At 48.6% G+C, this 23463-nt stretch overlaps 1 protein-coding gene across 4 annotated transcripts in view; it reads right to left on the minus strand.

Moving 5' to 3' along the window:
* Window positions 1–357: 357 nt before the first annotated feature.
* Window positions 358–23463, minus strand: part of UBOX5 (U-box domain containing 5) — a 49461-nt gene continuing 26355 nt past the window's right edge. The window contains exons 1-5 of one of the 4 annotated variants that reach the window (XM_008019262.3): window positions 20893–21006; window positions 15773–15867; window positions 13835–15035; window positions 6113–6274; window positions 358–1059 (exon numbers count right to left, since the gene is read on the minus strand). In XM_008019262.3, the coding sequence (XP_008017453.1) occupies window positions 851–1059; window positions 6113–6274; window positions 13835–15035; window positions 15773–15826 (1626 nt within the window). In that variant the 5' untranslated portion in view covers window positions 15827–15867; window positions 20893–21006 and the 3' untranslated portion in view covers window positions 358–850. Of the gene's footprint in view, window positions 1060–6112; window positions 6275–13834; window positions 15036–15772; window positions 15868–20892; window positions 21007–23463 lie in introns of those variants that run through there. The other 3 variants (XM_037990663.2, XM_008019254.3, XM_008019277.3) reach the window with 3 other exon arrangements.

A 23463-nucleotide genomic window follows, 5' to 3' on the forward strand; every position in this document is an offset into this window, starting at 1 on the left:
AAAAAGGATGCAGCCTATAAACAAGTATTTTTCCTGAAACCGGCCGCACACGGAAACGCTGCGCTCCCCCTCAGGGAGCGGTTTCAGGAGCCAGCTGAGCATGGCTGGCACTGGCCAGAGGGAGCCATTCACCCTCCCACCACGTATGCCCACCTGCAAACCTGGGTTCTGAGTCCCCACGCAGGGGACAGATTTGAAAATTCCAGTTTGTGTCCGTTCAGGCCGTCGACAGGAATGACAGCCTGGCGGGCTGCAGTGACTGCACACAGCTACCCTGTGAGTTCCACTTGTGTGGGTGTAGGTGGGTGACAGGAGTGTGACGACACAGATGGGCAGTCCACCAGGAGGAAGCCCACAGCAGACGTCAACCATCGCTTTATTAAGGCTGCCAGTTGGGGGGCTGAGTCATGCGTTCCACAGACACCCCCACTGCCCCCAAGGTCCACTTTTGGTGACCCTGAAGGCAGAGACTCCTGAGATCTGGGCCACAATCTAGGGTGAGCCACCCACAGTGCCCTGCTGGATAGGGGGGTATGCGAACTGCATAGGGGGCCCTCAGCAGACATCTTCCTGCCTAGGGTGGGGCTGGCTCCAGCAGGCCCTGGGCTCAGGCAGGGGGAGTGGCGGGGAGGCAGGGACATCCCCCCGCCCTCCGGCCTATGGCTTTGTTGCCCTATTGCCACCAGCGCAGAAGCAGTGTGCTACACTGTGAGGTGATGAAGAAGAGCCCCGGGAGGGAGCAGGCAGCTCTGTGCCTGGGTCTGGCCAGACCTCAGGGGTGCGGTGGCCCTGCTCCTGTTCCCCCTCAGCTCCTCCCAGCGATGGGTCTCCTCCAGTGGAGGCCAGTCACTCAGAAGTGGACCCGCAGCACGTCCTGGCTAGCAACCAGCCGCTGGCAGGCTGTGCACGTCATGGGCAGGGAGCGTTGCTTCTCACCCAGGCAGGGTCGGCACAGGAGGTGGCCACAGGGCAGCTGGTACACCGGCTCCTTTTTGAAGTAGGGAGAAAACACTCTTTTGCAGGAGGCACACTCGGGGCCTGGGATGCTCCCAGGCTGCTCTGGTAAATCAGGAAGGAAAACAGGCCAGGGTTAGGAAAGCTGCTCCGTGGTCCACGCTGCTCTGAGAGGCAGAGCCTTCCCACCGTGCAGCTGCAGCATCTGGCTTCATCCCTCCCAAGCCCACTCCAGGCTGATCAGGGAGGGTAGTGGAAGCGGGAGAGGGAGCCCAGGAACTTGGGAGGCCTCTTCTCTATCATCTTTGACCAAATCTCAGTGCCTCTACAAATGCTTGAGAAGAGTTGGCTTCTGAGGGCAGCAGGCAGTACTGGGCCCTTTCTCCTGGTCTCCTAGCAAGGTATACTTTCCCCCGCAATAGGTGGCCAAGGCTGGAGTAAGGCACAGCTCACTCTGACAAGATAAACTGCAAGAAATGTGAGAGGTGACAAGAGAAGGAAAAGGCAGGCCAGTGGGGTGGCTCACGCCTGTAATCCCAGCATTTTGGGAGGTTGAGGCAGGAGGATCACTTGAAGCCAGTAGTTCGAGACCAGCCTGGGCAACATAGTGAGATCCTGTCTCTACAAAAAAGGAAAAAAAAAACCCAAACAAACAAACAAAAGGAAAAGCAGCACGTAGTCCAGTGTACCAAGGCTGGGGAAGTGTGAGAAGGGCGGTCAGCAGAGACAGGGCTGAGGCCTGCAGCGTACCTGCCACTGGGACCTGGCTCCTGCTCCCTTCAGCCCTGCAGCCTGCTGACCCCTCTGCTACTGGCAGCCCCACTCCTGACTCCTCAATCCCGCTCCTGTGCTGCTCTGGCCCTCTGGGAAGGCTCTCCCTCCTTCCGCAACTCCTGCAGGGTATCCTTGAATGAGGGTCACAGTGAGCAGCTCTGGCCATGCCCTACCAGGCTGCACCATGGCTCTGCCTTCCCTCGTGGCCCCTCTGGAGAGTGACAGGGGATGGGCTTGCCTGTCCTCCTTGCGGTCCATGTCTCCATTCCTAGCCACTACTCTCTGGAGGACCCCAAAGGAACCTCAAACCAATTTGCTTCAGAAATGTTTCTTAAACCCCCTTCTCTCTGTCCATTTCATCACCATAATCCAGGCCATTCAATGCATCTCTTCCTAACTTATTCACTCTGCTCCAGGCTTGTCCTCTCAATCTGTCCTGAAAGCTGCCTCCAATGACCCACCTATGTAACTTGACCACCCCATGCCTCTGCTTTCTACCTCTTAGGGGCTTCCCATCTTTTGGGACAGTCAAGACTCCCTGCAGGGCCCACCCAGCCTCCTCACCTCTCTTCACACCAGTCTCAACTTTTAGAGTCCAGCAGCTTCCAATCACTTCTCTGCACACTCTGCGCTGCTGGCACCCTCACTTTGTGCTTGCTGTTCTCTTTGCCTAGAATGTCCTTATCGGGAGACCTGGCTCAGACTACACTCATTCCAGGAAGCCACCCCAGACTGCCCCTTTCCTGTGCTTTCAGAGCCCACTAGCCCTTCTCAGCCTCCAAGGTAGGATGCCTGCTTCCTCCCCAGGCTTTGCAGGCCCTGAGGGTCGGGACTATGTCCATGTTTCTCATCTGGCCTCAGGACCTGGCACAGCACCTCACAGGGCAAGTGCTCCATCCACATGTGATGAATGGACCTGACATCTACACTCAGGCACCAGGCACCAAAGAAGGGAGGGCAGGGGTGCCCTACACGGGGGAGCAGGAACTGAAGTGTTCCTGCCTCCACATCCCCGAGAACTGTAGCCAGGAAAGAGTGGCCTGGCTGTGGGTGTTTTCTTTGGGCCAAACATTAATAACATAAAAGTACCGGGTACCTCTCCTATGCACACAAGCCAAGAATTCCCCAGTGAGTGGAAAGTTGAACCTCTACAGGGAAAGGAAGGAGGGAGAGAGAAGCAAAGGAGGAATGAAGGTGGGGAGAGCGGGGAAAGAAGGGAGGGGAGGAAGTAGGAGGAAAGAGCTGACTGCTTTTCAGTGGTGCCCCTTTCATACAGGCTCTGCTAGAGGCTTCAGAGACCTGCCTGACCCACAGTGCATGATGAGAATTTATTTTTCATCAGAGTTTTAAAAACCACACCTGCCCCAACACCACAGAAGCATGCGAGGGCCCCAATTCCCCCCAGCACTGACTAGAAGTCCCATTAAAAGGTCTCAGAGGCCCAGAGCCCCAGGGGCAGTTTCAGTGACAGGAAAAAAAAAAATCATTAATGACAATTGATGAAATTGATGAAAAAAAAAAAAATGACAATTATTGTGCCCTGGGCAGACTGGAAACCCAAGTATATAACTGCAAACTGAGGTGATTAAGTGAGAGGATAAAAAAGAGGACTTGCTTTGAACAGGGTGGGCTAACATGGCCTCCTATAGGAAGAGCTGTGAGAATAAAAAGGAGCCAGCCACGAAGAATGAAAGGAGAGCAAGCACAAAGAACAGACTATCCATTAAAGAAAAAGACAGTGATCAGGCACGGTGGCTCGCGCCTGTAATCCCAGCATTTTGGGAGGCCGAGGCGGGTGGATCACCTGAGGTCAGGAGTTTGAGACCAGCCTGACCAACATGGTTAAACCCCGTCTCTACTAAAAATACAAAAATTAGCCAGGCATGCTGGTGGGTGCCTGTAGTCCCAGCTACTTAGGAGGCTGAGACAGGAGAATTGCTTGAACCAGGGAGGAAGAGGTTGCAGTGAGCTGAGATCATGCCACCGTACTCCAGCCTGGGCAACAGAGTAAGACTCTGTCTCAAAAAAAAAAAAAAAAAAGAAAGAAAGAAAAGAAAAGAAAAAGACATAGTGAGGCTGGGTGCGTTGGCTCATACCTGTAATCCCAGTACTTTGGGAAGCTGAGGCAAGTGGAACACCTGAGGTCAGGAGTTTGAGACCAGCCTGGCCAACATGGCAAAGCACTGTCTTTACTATATATACCAAAAAAAAAAAAAAAAAAAAAAAACCTAGCTGGGCTTGGTGGTGTATGCCTATAATCCCAGCTACTAGTGGGGGCTGAGACAGGAGGATTGCTTGAACCCAGGAGGTGGAGGTGGAGGTTGCAGTGAGCCGAGATTGCACCATTGTACTCTAGCCCAGGCAACGGAGTGAAACAGAGCAAGAATCTGTCTCAAAAAAAAAAAGCCACAGTGAGAGTGGGCTTCAGTGGGCTTCAGATAAGACTGCAGAGGAGGAGACATGGGGGCTCCAGCAGGCAGGACCTCAGAGGGAGCAGGAGTTGAGGTTTTATCCTAAGTTCAGGGGATGCCATGGAAGGATTTGAAGGAGTGGAACACAGTGATGGGCTGACATGATAAAAAGATCCGACTGCTGTGAGGATGACGAGCCACAGTGAGGCAAGGATGGGGGGATACCAGCAGGATCTACTGCAGGAGTCTGGGGTGAGGCAGCGGGAGCTGCGGCCAGGGCAGGGGCCAAGGAAGGAGAGCAGGGGACTAACCTGAGGTCTACCTTGGGGGAGGATGGATAGGACCTGATAATGAACAGAATATCAGGATGGGGACACTGAAGGAAATGGAGAATGACTTCTGTGTTAGAAGCTTCACTACAAGACAGAAGATGCTGCCCTTACCCAGGTGGGACGAAGGGGACAGTGAGGGGGAAAAGCTCTGGAGGGCAGATGTGAGCAGTGCAGAGTCTGAATGTTTCCTTGAGAGAGGATGCTGAGGCCAGGCACGATGGCTCACACCTGTATTCCCAGCACTCTGGGAGGCTGAGGCGGGTGGATCACCTGAGGTCAGGAGTTCGAAACCAGCCTGGCCAACATGGTGAAACCCCATCTCTACTAAAAATATAAAAATTAGTTAGGCGTGGTGGTGGGCCCCTGTAATTCCAGCTACTTGGGAGGCTGAGGCAGGACAATCACTTGAACCCAGGAGGCGGAAGCTGCAGTAAGCTGAAATTACGCCATTGCACTCCAGGCTGGACAACAGGAGCAAGACTCCATCTTAAAAAAAGAAAAAAGAGAGAGGATGCTGAGTGCTGTCAGGGTGGCAGGATTAGTTCCAAGGAGAGGCAGAAGCTACAGGGAAACATGGGCAGTCGCCAGAGACGTGGGTTCTCACTTGGGTAACAGAGAGTATTGAGATTAGAGAGTCCAGAGCCAGAGCTGGTAGAGAAAGCAATTGGCAATGGAAACTGAAGAGGGACCACCGAAGATAGGAGAAAAGAAGCAAAACAGCCTAAAAGCCAAGAGAGAAGGTGTTGCATGGGCTCCATCTCATAAAAAATGCCTCGTGCTGTGATCAGTTTCTCTTGCTTTGTATCCTAATAGATTCTGGCATACGGTGGGGGCCAAGGTTCATTTTAGGCAAAATTGGCCCATAAGTTGCCACTGCTCTTTCTAAGACACTGATGGAAGGGTTAATCTGAAGGGATGAGGACAACAAACCCAACCAAACCTCTCTTTACATTTACATAAAGTGCCCTGGATGTCAGATTGGAGACAGACTAGATGAGAAAAAATAACAAAAAAGGCCAGGCGCGGTGGCTCACTCCTGTATCCCAGAGCTTTGTGAGGCTGAGGAGGGCGAATCACGAGGTCAGGAGCTCGAGACCAGCCTGGACGACATGGTGAAATCCCTTCTCTACTAAAAATACAAAAAATTAGCCAGGTGTGGTGGTGGGCGCCTGTAATCCCAGTTACTCAGGAGGCTGAGGCAGCAGAATAGCTTGAATCCAGGAGGCGGAGGTTGCAGTGAGCTGAGACTGTGCCACTCCATCCTGGGCAACAGAGCAAGACGCAGCCTCAATAAATAAATAAATAACAACAAAAAAAAGAGAAACAAAAATCCTCAGGAGAAAATAACATTAGATCTCACAAGGAAACACAGCAGAGGGTGGCCAAGCCCTACATCCACAGAATTACTAAGGATTGACTAAAGAAAGCTTTTCTTGTGAGGAGTTTAAGTTCATAGGCAGCCCCTCAACTACCCCTGGAAAAGGCAAGAGAACAGGTTCTCTCCCAGGATGGGTGTTGGAACTGAAAGGGGAGGCTGGCCAGGCAGGTCCACAGAGCCCCCAGGGACTTGGCCCAGCATCCAGACACAGAAAACAGACCACCCATTCCAAGGCTCCAAGGAGATGGCGGGGCCCATGTTACCCGAGCCGGTGCCAGGCCTCCAGGAAGTGCTGCTCCCTCTTGTGCTAAGGTGCTGGAGCTGTCCCCTGGTCAGCCGTGCCGTGAAGGAGGGCATGGAGCCAAGGGTGGATGCCAAGGCAGTTTCCAAGCTTTGTGACAGCTTCTGCTCGTGGGACAGTGGACCTGTCGAGAGATGCGCACAGCACAACATCCAGAGACAGGCTCCGCAAAACTGAACAGCCCCAAGTCCTTCGCGGGCTATAAAAACGGCACCTCCAATCTCACACATCAATGTAATGAAACTCCGTTCTAATGTCTACTGGCAGACTATAACAGAACACCGGGAGGTAAAGCCCTAGGAATCCTGGCAGTTCCTGCCCATCCCACCCGCTTCAGGCTTTTCTTCTCCTGGAGAAACTGCTAGGCAGCCATGAGCCACCTCGTGGCTCAACTGCAGAACTGCACCCTCCTTTTTTTTTTTTTTTTTTTTTTTTTTTTTGAGACGGAGTCTTGGTCTGTCGCCCAGGCTGAGGAGTACAGGGGTGCCATCTCAGCTCACTGCAACCTTCGCCTTCTGGGTTCAAGCAATCCCCCTGTCTCAGTCTCCCAAGCAGCTTGGACTACAGGCGTGCGCCACCATGCCTGGCTAATGTTTTGTATTTTAGTAGAGACAGAGTTTCACCATGTTGGCCAGGAGATCTCCTGACCTCGTGATCCACCTGCCTCGGCCTCCCAAAGTGCTGGGATTACAGGCGTGAGCCACAGTGCCCAGCCTCCTTTCTAAAGGCCTCCTTGCTGGCCAAGAAAATAACTGGGGCAAGCAAATGCCAGCTTTGGACTCCTGCTCCCTGGCCCCCATTCCCTCCCCAGCGGCCTTAGTCTTCTCTTTCCCTAACTCCACCCTTCTGGGGACCCTACCACCCCCAGGAGGGTTCATCTGCATTTTCTAGGTGTTCATGTCCTCTCTTCCCTGTTAAGTAAAACAAAGCAGTTATTACCGAATAGAACTAAGACCCCACGTTGACCACGCCACAATTTAGGGAACCTTCAGTGTAGGATCAATAGAAAGCCAAGCCATGGAATGAGAGTGAAGGCCAAAGGGATAGGGGGACAGCTGCCCAAGAAAAGCCCCAGGGACCTGCCTGGCAGCAAAATTTGCAATGCTGTCCCAAAGAGGGGAATGGAACCTTCTGTCCACTGTTAGCAGGACACAGGACATCAGTTTAGAGCCTTGAAGGAGCCCTAGTCAGCGTGGTCCTAAGTCACCAAGTCTGTCAAGGCCAACAGGACTGACGCCTCCACAAACCGACATTGACGTCTAAGGACGTTTTTCCTTGTTCCACCCCACTGCATCTCAGACGCTTCCAGGAGTTTCTGAAGGTCATGTTAACTAGAATTTACTCTTAAAACCAAAGACACAGAAATAAACATTAAGCATACTATTTGCATAGTCTTTTAGAAGAACGTAGGAAACTAAAAGAATGATCAACTCTAAATAGAATAATTTCCATAAGGAAAAAGAAAAGGCTGCCAGGCCAGGCACAGTGGCTTACACCTGTAATCCCAGCACTTTGGGAGGCTGAGACAGGCAGATCACCTGAGGTCAGGAGTTCAAGACCAGCCTGGTCAACATGGCCAAATCCTGTCTCTACTGAAAATACAAAAATCAGTGGTGCGTGCCTGTAATCCCAGCTATGGGACACACACAACTACAGTCCAGCCTCACTAATGAATACAAAAATCCTAACACTAGCAAACAGAACCATTAAAAACTATTAACAGGGTCCAGGCACTGTAGCTCATGCCTGTAATCCCAGCATTTTGGGAGGCCATGGCAGGTGGATTGCCTGAGCTCAGGAGTTCATGACCAGCCTGGGCAACATGGTGAAACACTGTCTCTAATAAAATACAAAAAATTAGCTGGGCGTGGCAGCGTGTGCCTGTAGTCCCAGCTACTAGGGAGGCAGAGGCAGGAGAATTGCTAGAATCCAGGAGGCAGAGGTTGCAGTGAGCTGAGATTGCACAAGTGTACTCCAGCCTGGGTGACAGAGTGAGACTCCGTCACTACCAAAACAAACAAACAAAAAAATTAACAGGGCTGAGCATGGTAGCTCACGCCTGTGAGCCACCAGCACTTTGGGAGGCTGAGGCAGGCAGATCACCTGAGGTCAGGAGTTCGAGACCAGCCTGGCCAACATGGCAAAACCCCATCCCTACTAAAAAATACAAAAAAATTGGCCAGGTTAGGGGGCTCACGCCTGTAATTCCAGCACTTTGGGAGGCCAAGGCAGGCAGATCACCTGAGGTCAGGAGTTCGAGACCGGCCTGGCCAACATGGTGAAACCCTGTATCTACTACAAATACAAAAATTAGCCAGGCGTGGTGGCAAGCGCTTGTAATCCCAGCTACTCGGGAGGCTGGGGCAGGAGAATCACTTGAATCCGGTAGGTGGAGGTTGCAGTGAGCCGAGATTGTGACACTGCACTCCAGCCTGGGCAACAGAGCGAGACTCCATCTCAAAAAAAAAAAAAAAATTAGTCAGGTATGGTGCTATGCACCTGTAGTCTTAGCTACTCAGGAGGCTGAGGCAGGAGAATCACTTAAATCCCAGTAGCAGAGGTCACAGTGAGCAGAGATTGTATCACTGCTGCACTCCTGCCTAGGCAATAGAGAGACTGTCTCCAAAAAAAAAACAAACAAAACAAAAAAGAAACCATTAACACGCCAGGCACTATGGCTCATGCCTGTAATCCCAGCACTTTGGGAGGCTGAGGCAGACGGATTGCTTGAGATCAGGAGTTCCATGGCCAACATGGCGAAACCCTGTCTCTACGAAAAATACAAAACACTAGCCGGGTATGGTGACAGGTGCCTGTAATCCCAGTTACTTGGGAGGGTCAGGTGGCAGAATCGCTTGAACCTGGGAGGCAGAGGTTGCAGTGAGCCGAGATCACACCACTGCACTCCAACCTGGGTGACAGAGCGAGACTCTGTCTCAAAACAAAAACAAAAACAAAACAAAAAAAACAACCATTAACATGAAAAGATTCATGACCAAATGGAGCTTACGAATGTAAGAATGGTGCAGTATTAGAAAACCTATTACGTATTTTACTACAGTAAAAGATCTGAGGGCCCAGGCGCGGTGGCTCATGCCTGTAATCCTAGCACTTTGGGAGGCCGAGGTGAGTGGGTGTCCTGAGGTCAGGAGTTCGAGACCAGCCTAGCCAACATGGCAAACCCCCATCTCTACTAAAAATACAAAAAACAATTAGCTGGGCGTGGTGGCAGATGCCTGTAGTCCCAGCTACTCGGGAGGCTGAGGCAGGAGAATGGTGTGAACCTGGGAGGCGGAGCTTGCAGTGAGCCCATACTGGGCCACTGCACTCCAGCCTGGGTGACAGAGCGAGACTCTGTCTCAAAAAAAAAAACTAGCCGGGTGTAGTGACAGGCACCTGTAATCCCAGCTACGTGGGAGACTGAGGCAGGAGGATAGCTTGAACCTAGGAGGCAGAGGTTGCAGTGAGGTGAGAGCATACCACTGCACTCCAACCTGGGTGACAAGAGCGAGACTCCGTCTCAAAACAAAAACAAAAACAAAACAAAACAGAAAACTATTAACATTAAAAGATTCATGACCAAATGGAGTTTACTCTACAAATGTAAGAATGGTGCACTATTAGAAAACCTATTAACATATTTTATTACATTAAAAGATCTGAGAGGCCAGGCGCAGTGGCTCAAGCCTGTAATCCCAGAACTTTGGAAGGCTGAGGTGGGTGGGTCACCTGAGGTCAGGCGTTCGAGACCAGCCTGGCCAACATAGTGAAACCCCATCTCTACTAAAAATACAAAATTAGCCGGTATGGTGACGCATGCCTGTTATCCCAGCTACTCAGGAGGCTGAGGTGGGAGAATAGCCTGAGCCCAAGAGGCAGAGGTTGCAGTGAGCTGAGACTGTGCCACTGCACTGCAGCCTAGGCAACAAGAGCGAAACTCTGTCTCAAAAAAAAATAATAATAATAATAATAACATAATTTCCACTGATACTGAAAAGCATGAAACAAAGTTTGATTCCCCAATCCTGGATAAAAATACTCAATAAAATAGGAATCAGTGGTAGAAGAGGGTTTCTGAAATGTCTCCAGGTAAACCCTACCTCCTGATATTCATGTTCTTGGGTATCCTCTCCCCTTGAGTGGGCTGGACTTAGAGACTTGCTTCTAACAAACAGAACACAGTGATCCATTTCTCCACCAGGCAGGAAGGACACTGGTGTTGAGGCTGACATACCTATCAAGGACAACCACTACCGTGGCTTCTGGTGCTTTGACGAAACCTCAGATGAGCGGCCCTCTGGCCAGGTGTCTGAGGTTTCATATTGTTGGTGCATTCGTTGTGTTCCTGGGGGTTGCAGCTAAGTTTGCTATAGCTGAAAGAAGAAAGAAGGCACAGGCAGATCTCTTTTTCTTTTTTTTTTTTTTTGGGATGGAGTCTCGCTCTGTCGCCCAGGCTGGAGTGCAGTGGTATAATCTCAGCTCACTGCAACCTCCACTTCCCAGGTTCAAGTGATTCTCCTGCCTCAGCCTCCTGACTAGCTGAGACTACAAGCATGCACCACCACACCCAGCTAATTTTTTAATTTTTAGTAGAGAAGGGGTTTTACCATGTTGGCCAGATGGTCTCGATCTCTTGACCTCATGATCCGCCTGCCTCGGCCTCCCAAAGTGTTGGGATTACAGAAGTGAGCCACCATACTCGGCTCACACACAGATTTCTACAGAAATGATGATTCCATGAAGGATTATGAGAAGATGAGGAAGGCTGGTATCTTTCAGAGTGCAAAGTAATTTTGGAATATAAAGAATTTCTTGGCCGGGTGACAGAGTGAGAGTCTGTCCTAAAAATACAAAAATCAGCCAGGCGTGTTGGTACGCACCTGTAGTCCCAGCTATTCCAGAGGGTGAGGCATGAGAATTGCTTGAACCCGGGAGGCAGAGATTGAAGTGAGCTGAGATCACACCACTGCACTCTACCCTGAGTGACACAGTGAGACTCCATCTCGAAGGAAGGAAGGAAGGAATGAAGGAAGGAGGGAAGGAGGGAAGGCGAGAAGGAGGGACGGAAGGAAGGAAGGAAGGAAGGAAGGAAGGAAGGAAGGAAGGAAGGAAGGAAAGAAGCAAGGAAGGAAGGCGGGAAGGAAGGAAGGAGGGAGGGAAGGAGGGAGGGAGGGAGGGAAGGAGGGACGGAGGGAGGGAAGGAAGGAAGGAAGGAGGGAAGGAAGGAAGGAAGGAGGGAAGGAAGGAAGGAAGGAATTCTTTGGGTTGAATTACACAGAAGTTTGTCACTAATCTGTGTTCTCGAAGTAAGAAATATGAAGATGGTGGCTAAGAAATCATTTCTCTTGATATTATAAATAAGCAATTAACAAATACCTTGGAAAAAATAAGAATACAATAGAAGTGAGGAGTGTGACTTTCAATATTACATTCTAAAAGATGGATTTCCTTCATCTGTGTACTATCTCTGGAACGCACAGCTGCCACACAGGGCACTGCCCTATGGAGAGGCCCATGTGGCAAAGAACTGAAGGCAGCCTTTGGCCAACAGCCAACCAGCAAGTGAGGCCTCAGTCTAACAATGCATCAACGAGCTGAATCTTGCAACAATCATGCGGGTGAGACTAGAAGTAAATGCTTCCCCAGTTGATCCTTGAGATGACCACAGCCTCGGCCACCAGTTTGATGGCAGCCATGGGAGACCCTGAAGCAGAGAATTCAGCCAGGTTATGCTGGGATTTGTGACCCACAGAAGTTATGAGACAATGAATGTTTGTTGCTGTAAGCCAGTAAATTTGGGGGTAATTTATTACCTAGCAATAGATAACCAATACTTCTTTAACATGATAAAAACATCTATCTCAGGCCAGGCGCGGTGGCTCATGTCTGTAATCCCAGCACTTTGGGAGGCCAAGGTGGGTGAATCACCTGAGGTCGAGTTTGAGACCAACCTGGTGAAACCCTGTCTCTACTAAATATACAAAAAATTAGCCAGTGTGGTGGTATATGCCTGTAATCCCAGCTACTCGGGAGGCTGAGGCAGGAGAATTGCTTGAAGCTGGGAGGCGGAGGTTGCAGTGAGCCGAGATCGCACCATTGCACTCCAGCCTGGGTAACAGAGTGAGACTCCATCTCAACAACAACAAAAAAACATCTATCTCAGCCTAAGATCCAACATCTGGCTTACGCTGAGGCATTCACACTGAATACATTCAGCTGCAGAGGTCACTCAGTGAACCAGGGCTACTCACCTCAGGTGACAGCAGCATCACTGGCCCCAGAAATCACTGGCAACGCCCCAGGGAAGAGGCAGGAAGCCAGGATCCTTAAATCTCATACTCAAGAATGTTGCAGGCTGGGCGCAGTGGCTCACAGAACCCAGCACTTTAGGAGGCCGAGGCAGGCAGATCACGAGGTTAACAGATCGAGACCATCCTGGGCACCATGGTGAAACCCCTTCTCTACTAAAAATACAAAAATTAGCTGGGCCTGGTGGCACGCGCCTGTAATCCCAGCTACTCCAGAGGCTGAGGCAGGAGTTCTTGAACCTGGGAGGCGGAGGTTGCAGTAAGCCGACATCACGCCACTGCACTCCAGTCTAGTGACAGAGCAAGACTCCATCTCAAAAAAAAAAAAAAAAAAAAAAAAATAGAAGCCAGGCGCAGTGGCTCATGCCTGTAATCCCAGCACTTTAGGAGGCTGAGGCAGGTGGATCACAAGGTCAGATCAAGACCATCCTGACTAACATGGTGAAACCCCGTCTCTACTAAAAATACAAAAAATTAGCTGGGCATGGTGGCGGGCACCTGTAGTCCCAGCTTCTCGGGAGGCTGAGGCAGGAGAATGGCATGAACCCAGAAGGTGGAGTTTGCAGTGAGCCAAGATCACACCACTGCACTCCAGCCTGGACAACAGAGCGAGACTCCATCTCAAAAAAAAAAAAAAAGAATGTTGCAATTTTACCTGGTGGATCCTGCCAAATGCAATAAAGAAGAAAAACAGAAAAAACAACAGAAAAGAAACACAAAGAAAATGTTGCAATTTGTCCACACATTTACTGAGTACACCTTCTTCAGTGTGGCTTTTCTCTTCAGTAACCCTCTCCTGAAAGGAAGGCCCACAAACCTAGTCCTTTTTCCTTTTCTGTGTCCTCATGCCACATGGGGGGGTGGGTGCGGAGAACCTCCATGCAATGTATCCTTGTACCTCTGTGACAGAAACAACACCAAGAGGAGCCCACTGACGCATGAGTAACACAAAGAAGGCACCAGAAGACATACTCTGCTTTGAGGGACTGGCATCTCTCCTCCCAGCAGCTCTGACCAGAGGCTTCAAACCTAGGAAAAACTGTTGACCAGGCCAGGGCACATAAAGGGACCCCAAGGAAGGCAATAGTGCCCATGGGACCATCACCAGCAGAGGAGCGAAACATGCAGACTGAAGCTTCAGAACAGACGAGAACAGATGAGAACAGACGAGAACACATGGAACCCCTCCAAGGCTCCAGGTTGTCCCTAATCTGAAGACAAAGCTGAGGGGCCCCAGGATGGGAAATGGGAAGGAGGCAGCACAGGCACAGCCTTGGGAATGTAAACTGGCCAAGCACAAAGCAAAGGGCAGCAGAGCGAGAGCTCTTGGGAAGGGGATGGATGAGCCCGGCCACAGACACAGGATGCTGAATTACCTGTCGAGCAGTCCATGTGTGTCAGGCTGGGTTCATTGGTGGCTTTCATTTTCTTAGCAGTGTGCTCTGAGGTAGTGGGTAAGACCAAAGGGCTTGTGGCAGAAAAACCGGAAGCATTTATACCAAGGTTACTGTCTGGGACATGTTCAGCCTGCTCTATCTTCCTTTTCTGAGAGGGCAGAACAATGGAAGAAGGGATCACTGCCAATGCCGTCTGTGCTCTCCCAAGCAGGTGGCAGCCAGGGATAGAGTGCTGGAGCAGGAAATGGTCAATCCGGGCCTTGAGGGAGGGGTGAGGCAGGGGCTGAGAGTGTGGAGTAAAAGCTACCCCCGTGAAAGGGTCACTGGGCACTCGGCCCCATGTGGCTTCACTGCGGTTACACTTCTCCAGCGTGCTCTGGTCGATGACCTTGCCTGAGGGCAGCAGCACGGGACAAGGCATGATCTCCAGGGTGATGGGATCCAGGAACTCCTCAGGCACATCCTGAATGATCTCGGCCAGCTTCTGCAGGCTGGAGGGGGCCTGCTGGCTCTCAGACTGGTCCCCGGGGTCACAGTCACTTTCCATGGGCAAGGTTGGGGCCTGCAGAGCCACATCCTGAGGCAGGTTCTCTGAGGCGACCAGCAGGATGCTGTCTATCACCTCTTGGGAGCAGGTCTTAGCCGGCTGACCCCACACTTCCAACCGCTTGATACAAGGGATACCGCCGCCTGTCACATGGGTGATACAGATCCTTAGGTGGGCCACATGGCTAAGGGAAAGAGCCCCTTTATTCCAGAGCTCCTGGGCCACAACAGCAGGGGAGGGGAGTGTGGCTTCCATCGGGCCAAAAGGGGGCCTGGCCTTGAAGCCCCTGTGGCTAAACACCACTTGGCTCTGGTTTTTCAGTAAGACTTTGCCTACCAAGGTGAACGCCTCCTTGTCTGGGACAGATGGCTCAGCTGGGCCCAGGGTCCGGCACTGGGGAGTATTCCAAGACACTCTGCTAGATGAGGCAGATGTGTACATTTCCAGGCCGGTGACGTTCTGACCTCCCCCAGCTGTGAGGTCTATGTTGATCCTACAGATTTCCACATTAAAGGGAAATGAGACTGTCACATAGACTGGTGGCTTAATGAAATACTCTGTCCTGAAACCATGACTTCTCTTTGTGAGATCTTCAGAGATGAGATTTTCTACTTCATAACCATCAGCTGATATCTAGATTTAATTAAAAAAAGCAAGATACAATGATCCAAATGAAGACAATTTGTCGCTTGTAAGAAAACGCTTAAGCCTGAGGTTCCTCGTTTTAAAATTTCCTCTATTAAACTGAATTGTCCCAGATTTTTCTGCAGGCACCCAAGATCAGATCAAAGGCCAAGGGCAACCATGTCCCCAAGTATTGCCCAACCTTAAAAATATGAGCAACTTAGCTGGGTATGTTGGCACACACCTGTAGTTCCAGCTACTTGGGAGGCTGAGACAGGAGGATCCCATTAGCCCAGGAGTTAGATAGGCCTGGGCAACATAGCAAGACCCCGTGTCCCTCACCTCCTTGCCCTCCCCCCTCCACCAAAAAAAAGCAAGCAACAAAATCCTGCCCAATCCAACCAAAACTCCCTTCAAAACAGTATCTGGGGAGAGAACTGTGGGGGAGAGAAAGTATTTCTACCTTTACTATGACTTTGACAAGACTTGAGATTGATCATCAAAGAACAAAGAGCACAGTGAAGAGGACCCTGCACAAAATGAGTCACAGCTCACCTCATCGTGGCGCTGTGTGATTCCAGAGGTGAGCCTGCCCCATGCTTACCTAAATACCATCTGATGGAATCTAAAGTAACAAGGGCAAAAGTGCAGTAAGCCTGAATCAAATCCACACACATAAGGCAGGAAATGATGAAACACATGACAAAGATAGCATATATTTATGTATATATATTTGTTTTGTTTACCTTGTTGCAGTGAATTCTTGGTCTGAACTGTGGGAGGCAAAGATTTATTACCATCTTTGTGGCTGAGAGGATAGCTTCCAAGCATCAGAAGCAGCCTTAAATAAGAAATAAAACTAAGTATTAGAAAATGTAAAATTCAATTCTAAACTTTCAGACGTTGATTCTTAAGAGCATCAAACAGGATAGCAACAAAAACTTGAACACATACGCTCTCAACAGTCTATACTCACTTTCCTTATATCCTATACATGATGTTGGGGAAAAATCAGTCACTGAAAAATTATAGAGAAGACTTGTATGGCAGGCTCAACAGGTTAGCAAAGACTGCCAGTTCTCTGGCCAACAGCTGTTCCAAAGATCCAATGGAGGCAAGGCCCATCAGCTGTGCTGGGGGTCGCCACAGGAAGGGAGTGGCAAAAGTAGCTGAGCTCAGAGAAAGGACAGAGTGTTCAGAATGGAAAGGGTCACAAAAAATAATTGTAGTGGTGGTAAGCATCCTTGTCATTTAATACTTGTCAATGCAATTATGTTCTCTTATTAAAATGAAAATAATGAGTCAAACACATCATTAAGAAATAGAAAATTTATTAGAGGCCGGGTGTGGTGGCTCATGCCTATAATCCCAACAATTTGGGAGGCTGAGGTGGTAGGACTGCTTGAGCCCAGAAGTTCAACACCAGCCTGGGAAACATAGCTGGTCTTGTTGTAGAGACCCCATCTCTACAACAAAAAGTTGTAGGGGTCTTGCTATGTCTGATAGGCACCTGTAGTCACAACTATTTGGGAGGCTGAGGTGGGAGGTTCACTTGAGCTCAGGAGTTCAAAGCTGCAATGAGCTATGATCACACCACTGCATTCCAGCCTGGCAGAGTGAGGCCCTGTCTCAAAGGAAAAAACAAAAGAAGAGGCCGGGCGTGGTGGCTCACACCTGTAATCCCAGCACTTTGGGAGGCCGAGGCAGGCGGATCACGAGGTCAGGAGATCGAGACCATCCTGGCTAACACAGTGAAACCCCGTCTTTACTAAAAATGCAAAAAATTAGCTGGGCGTGGCAGCGGGCACCTGTAGTCCCAGCTACTTGGGAGGCTGAGGCAGGAGAATGGCATGAACCCGGGAGGCGGAGCTTGCAGTGAGCCAAGATCACGCCACTGCACTCCAGCCTGGGCGACTGAGCGAGACTCCGTCTCAAAAAAAAAAAAAAAAAAGGAAAGAAAAGAAAAAAAGAAAGGAAGAACAGAAGGAAGGAAGGAAGTTGGGAGGGACAGAAAGAAAGAAAAAGAGAAAGAGGGAGGGAGGGAGGGAGGAAGGGAGGGAGGGAAGAGAGAGAAGGAAGGATGAGAGAGAGGGAGGGAAGAGAGAGAGGGAGGGAAGAGAGAGAGGGAGGGAAGAGAGAAAGGGAGGGAGGGAAGAAAGGAAGGAAAAGAAAGAAATTATTAGGGTTGAAAAGCACCTTAAAAGGACATCTAGGCTGGGCGCGGTGGCTCATACCTGTAATCCCAGCACTTTGGGAGACCAAGGCAGGCAGATCACCTGAGGTCAGGAGTTCAAAAGCAGCCTGGCCAACATGGGGAAACTCCATCTCTACTAAAAATACAAAAAGCAGCTGGGCACAGTGGCGGGCACCTGTCATCCCAGCTACTTGGGAGGCCGAGGCAGGAGAATCACTTGAACCCGGGAAGTGGAAGTTGCAGTGAGCCGAGATTGTGCTACTGCACTCCAGCCTGGGCAACAAGAGCAAACGCCGCCTCAAAAAAAAAAAAAAAAAAAAAAAAAAAAAAGGACATCTAATGATCTAATGCAAGCAGTCATTTTAATGGCCAATTCCAATGGCTTCTGGTAACTCTGTAGAGAAGCAGGGAAGCCACTGAAAACACCCCTCCCAGTGGCAGACCTCTCCAGTGGAACTCAACTCCTTGGTGAGGCCAGCGAGCCATTTATGCTTTTCTCCCTGACAGTCATGGCCATGAAAAATTCTGTTAGCCCAACAGGGACAGGGTCACCCTCTGGGCCCCTTTTGTTGTCATAATCAGTAGGAGCCACTTGCAGGAGCCAGGCATACTGAGCGTCCTGCATCATTTGAGTGGATAGTTGCTGCACAGTGAAGATCTGTCATGGGCCTTGTAAATGTGTATTATCTCAGCTTAGCCCCTAACTCAGTTTTACATATAAACACAAAGTATTTTTAAACATGGTTTTCATATATGCTAAATTTCCTAGGATGGGAACTTCCACGTAAGCCAAAGGAAGGTCATACTTGGTTTTGTTCAGACCTTTACCAAGAGATGCCCACCATTTCTGAAAATCACATCACCGAGAGCAAAGCTCTCCACCTCAGTCAGTCTGCATTTGTAGCAGTCTGCATTCCACATGCTCCTGCATGATGGTAAAAGCTTCTGAATATTTCTTTATGCCTTCTAATATGGTCACACCCAAACATTTATACGTAAGAATAAATTTTATTATCATATCTAAATTTTTTTCCTTTACAGTACTGTTAGGGCATTCTGTGTGTAGTGGGGGAAGGGTGTGTATGTGTGTGTGGACCTACACACATTAGCGTGTGTACATAAGTAGGTTATACTATTTGGCTTTAAGTTCGTCGTAACTTAAAGTAACATGAATCTCATGGGGTAGAGAGCCCCTGGCCTAAAGTCTCCTGCTCTTTGTGAGCCTGTGTTGAAACTCCTAGTGCTTCCCACTTTGAGGCACACACACCTTTGCTTTGCCAGAGAATTTCAGAATCTGGCCTGGAATCCACATGGACTAAAGTTTCTACAATTCCTTTTCTGAAAGATTATATTAACAATGTCTCCAGGCTTCTGATACCTTTCGTGTTCTCCACAATAAGTAAAAATGAATGACGTATCTGATGCATTGTGTCTGCAAATATCCTCAGAACCCCTAGTTATTTCTTTTAAGGCAGGACACCAGAACTCATTGAGAGCAGCATTTCCCCCAGCTTCCCTGCCCAACTAGCACAGTAGCTTCCTGTCAGTTTGTTTTAAAAGTAAAATTAAGCCATTCACTTTAATTGAATATAGAACCATTAAAATAAATACACAGCCAAGCCAACGAAATAAAACGTTCCTTCTTGGAAAAGCAAGCCTAGGATGCCAAAGGAAAGCAGATAATATGCTACTGACATAGATGATGACACTAGAGACAGGCAAATGCAGAATGGCACTGGCTGCCAGCAGATGGCTGAGGTTAGGGGGCTCTAGGACTTGAGAGGGTTTTATTTTCACTGTCCCAGGCAGTTCCCTCTTCCCCTCTTGGCCCTGACAGTCAAGAAAAAACAAAGCCAGGCGGAGTGGCTCACATCTATAAACCGAACACTTTGGGAGGCTAAGGTGAGAGGATCACGTGAGCCCAGGAGTTTGAGATCAGCCTGGGCAACACAGCAAGACCCCATCTCTACAAAAAAATAAAAGGATTAGTTAGGTGTGGTGGTGCACACTTCTAGTCCTAGCTACTTGGGAGGCAGAGGCAAGAGGATCACTTGAAGCCAGGAGTGCAAGGTTACACTGAGTTATGACTGTGCTACTACTGTACTCCAGCCTGAGTGCCAGTGAGACCCTGTCTCAAAAAATAAAATAAAGTAAAATAAAATAAGAGTTCTTCTAGACTAAAATGTGGCTATTATGCTCTATGATATAGAGATGTGGAAACCTTGACTGCCCTTTCCAACATGTGTTAGATCAGACCTGAAGTTAAGGAAAATCTTGGTATGCCCTTAGCTACTTCTTCCCACCTCTGTGTGGAAGTGAGTCAGCCTTCTGTTCAAGCATCTCAGCTCATGAGGCTTCTCCACCTGCCTCAGGGACTGTCAACTACCCCAGTCAACTACAAAAGCATATGGACCTAACCCTGACCAAACACAGACTACCTGCTCTCCACAGCACTCATCAAAATGTAAGTTGAGGGAACATTTACAGAACAGAGTTCATTCCAGCCCCTGTTAACACACTCCTTGGTGCTGGTCTAAGTGGCTTTTCTTGCCTCTTGCCTGGCACTCCTCGTGGCTGCTGCAGATCTTATCCCACACACCACTATCTGACAGATTTCTTAGCAGTTTTGATCCTCACCAGCTGCAAAAATAAATGTAACACATTGATAAAAATTCAGTGGCCAACTTGTAAAGATTCATAGGACACCACGGTAGCAGAACATATCAGGTGAGAACCATAATCTCTAAAATATACCACTCCATTGAGCTGACCCTCAGACCAGTGCACCAGCCTATCCTCATGTTCATCCCAGCCACAACCATCACCAACCTCACCACCCCCTGCAAATACTCTTCACAAAGCTGCTCACTGGCACTGTGTGACAAGGAACTTCAATAAGAAACAGCTCTATAAAGTCAGTTACTGTTTTGTTTAGTGGACCAAATGATCATTGTCTGTTCTATATGGTATCCTCTCTTGGAGACCCATAAGAAAATTTTCTCTTTGGTCTCAGTACTAGAAGAGTTGTTTATCGCAAGCAATTCAATGTTTTATGGTATGAAGATGGATCACATTCCTTCTTGACTCTGGCTGCTAGAAAGCTCCGAATAAAATCTGTGGCCCATCCCTCACATTTCTTCCTGCCTGAATTATTTATTTTTATGTAATAGAGTATAATATGAAAGGTAGCTTAAAATAATTTTGGAACAATGTGGGGTAAAAATAGACTGGGCACAGGGGCTCATACCTATGATCCAAGTACTCTGGGAGACCAAGGCAGGAGGATTGCTTAAGGCCAGAAATTTGAGACCAGCCCGGGCAACAAAGTGAGATGCCACTTCTACAAAAAAAAAAAATTTTTTGTTTTTGAGACGGAGTCTCGCACGTAGCCCAGGCTGGAGTGCAGTAGTGAGATCTCAGCTCACTGCAAGCTCCGCCTCCCGGGTTCACGCCATTCTCCTGCCTCAGCCTCCTGAGTAGCTGGGACTACAGGCGCCCGCCACCACGCCCGGCTAATTTTTTGTGTTTTTAGTAGAGACGGGGTTTCACCGCATTAGCCAGGATGGTCTCGATCTCCTGACCTCGTGATCCGCCTGTCTTGGCCTCCCAAAGTGCTGGGATTACAGGCGTAAGTCACCGTGCCCAGCCTACAAAAAATTTTAAAAATATTACCTGGGCATGGTGGCAGGTGTCCATAGTCCCAGCTACTCAGGAGTATGGCTTGACCCCAGGAGTTTGAGGCTACAGTGAGCTATGATCGTACCACTGTACTCCAGCCTGGGTGACAGAGTGAGATCCTGTCTCCAAAAAAAAAACAAAAAAAGAAGGTGGAGCAGAGGGCATAAATAATTCTCCTTTTGGGAGACATTTAGGTTGTTGACACTTTTTTTTTTTTTTTTTTTTTTTTAGATGGAGTCTTGCTCTGTCGCCCAGGCTGGAGTGCGGTGGCTACTCACAGGCGCCATCACAGTGCACCACAGTCTCAAATTCCTGAGCTCAAGCAATCCTCCTGCTTGAGTGCCCCAAGTACCTGGAACTACAGGTATGGGTCACCAAACCCAACTTGTTTGCAACTTTTTACTACTACATTAAGATAAAAATCTTAAGTAGATTTTTGTCATTTTTTTTTCTTTTGGTCTTAGTACAATTTTGACTTTTTAACTTAAGGGGTCCGACATATTTCTAGTTAAGGTTGCTATTTATGAAAGGTTCTTCTTAACCCATTAATTTTTCTAACTGGTCATTGCTATATAGGAAAGCTTTTCAGTTTGGTAACTTTATTATATGTTCAGCTGTCTTATTGAACTCTTATTGATTTTAACACATTTTCAGTTTGTTTGTTTTTTTTTTTTCAATCCTATTATCTTGATAATAATGAGAATTCCTTTCACAAAATGGTAACTCTTATTTCTGTCTCTCATTTTACTGCATTAGCTAGAACTTCCGGAATTACACAAAAAGTAAGACAGTTGCCATCCTCGTTTGTGCCCATTAGAAAATGCCTCTTTGGGCTTGGTGCGGTGGCTTACACCTGTAATCCCAGCACTTTGGGAGGCCGAGGCGGGCAGATCACAAGGTCAGGAGTTCAAGACCAGCCTGGCCAATATGATAAACTCTGTCTCTACGAAAAATACAAAAATTATCCAGGCATGGTGGTGCGAGCCTGTAGCCCCAGTTACTCTGGAGGCTGAGGCAGAAGAATCGCTCGAACCCAGGACACAGAGGTTGCAGTGAGCCGAGATCATGCCACTGCATTCCAACCTGGGCAACAGAGTAAGAAAGAAAAAAAAAAAAAAAAAAAAAGAAAATGTCTCTCTTTGAACATAATGTTGTTTTTTTTTTTTTTTTTGAGATGGAGTTTTGCTCTGTCACCCAGGCTGGAGTGCAGTGGCCGGATCTCAACTCACTGCAAGCTCCGCCTCCCGGCTTTACGCCATTCTCCTGCCTCAGCCTCCCGACTAGCTGGGACTACAGGCGCCCGCCACCACGCCCGGCTAGTTTTTTTGTATTTTTTTAGTAGAGACGGGGTTTCACCATGTTAGCCAGGATGGTCTCGATCTCCTGACCTCGTGATCCACCCGTCTCGGCCTCCCAAAGTGCTGGGATTACAGGCTTAAGCCACTGTGCCCGGCCTAAATGTTGATTGTTAATTGAAATATCATCTTTATGTTAATAAAGCATTCTAATTTTCATATTTTTTGAAAGTCAGGAGTATGTTCTGAATTCTGATTTTTCTCTATATATTGTCTTTTATTATTTATCTGACAGACTAATGGGATACATTAACACATTTTTCTAATTTTAAACCATCCTTTTTATTCCCAGGAGAGATTTTATTTGGTTGTGGCAAATTATTCTTTAAATGTTCTGTACTACTGAATTTATTTTGCTCATATTTAATTTTAGATGGGATATTATTACACATTCATGGAACATTTGCAAGCCCTGTACTAGGCACTGGAGTATGGAGATAAAAATGAAGTGGCAGTGAAACTATTCTGTATTACACTGTAATGGTAGATACATGACATTATACATTTCAAAACCTATATATTCAAAATCTATAATTCAAAACCTATAGAATTATACAACACAGGCTGGGCATGGTGGCTCAAACCTATAATCCCAGCACTTTGGGAGGCAAAGGTGGGCAAAGCACTTGAGCTCAGGAGTTCGAGATCAGCCTGTCAACATGATGAAACCCCATCTCTACTAAAGATACAAAATTAGCCAGGCGAGGTGGTGGGTGGCTGTAATCCCAGCTGCTGGGGAGGCTGAGGCAGAAGAATCGCTTGAACATGGGAGGCAGAGGTTGACTGAGCCAAGATCGAGCCACTGCACTCCAGCCTGGGCAGTAGAGTGAGACACTGTCTCAAAAAAAAAAAAAAAGGTTGGGCGTGGTGGCTCACATCTGTAATCCCAGCACTTTAGGAGGCCAAGGCATGAGGATCACTTGAGGCCAGGAGTTCGAGACCAGCCTTGCCAACATGGCGAAACCCCAATGCTACTAAAAATACAAAAATTAGCTGGGCATGGTTGCACATGCCGGTAATCCCAGCTACTCTGAAGGCTGAGGCAGGAGAATCACTTGAGCCCAGGAGGCAGAGGCTGCAGTGAGCCGAGATCGTGCCACTGCACTCCAGCCTAGGCAGCAGAGCGAGACCCTGTCTCAAAACAAAACAAAAACAAAAACAAAAACAAAACACAAAGAATTATACAGCACAAAGAATGAAACTTAAAGTA

This window comes from Chlorocebus sabaeus, chromosome 2, assembly GCF_047675955.1.
Source record: "Chlorocebus sabaeus isolate Y175 chromosome 2, mChlSab1.0.hap1, whole genome shotgun sequence".
NCBI lineage: Eukaryota > Metazoa > Chordata > Mammalia > Primates > Cercopithecidae > Chlorocebus > Chlorocebus sabaeus.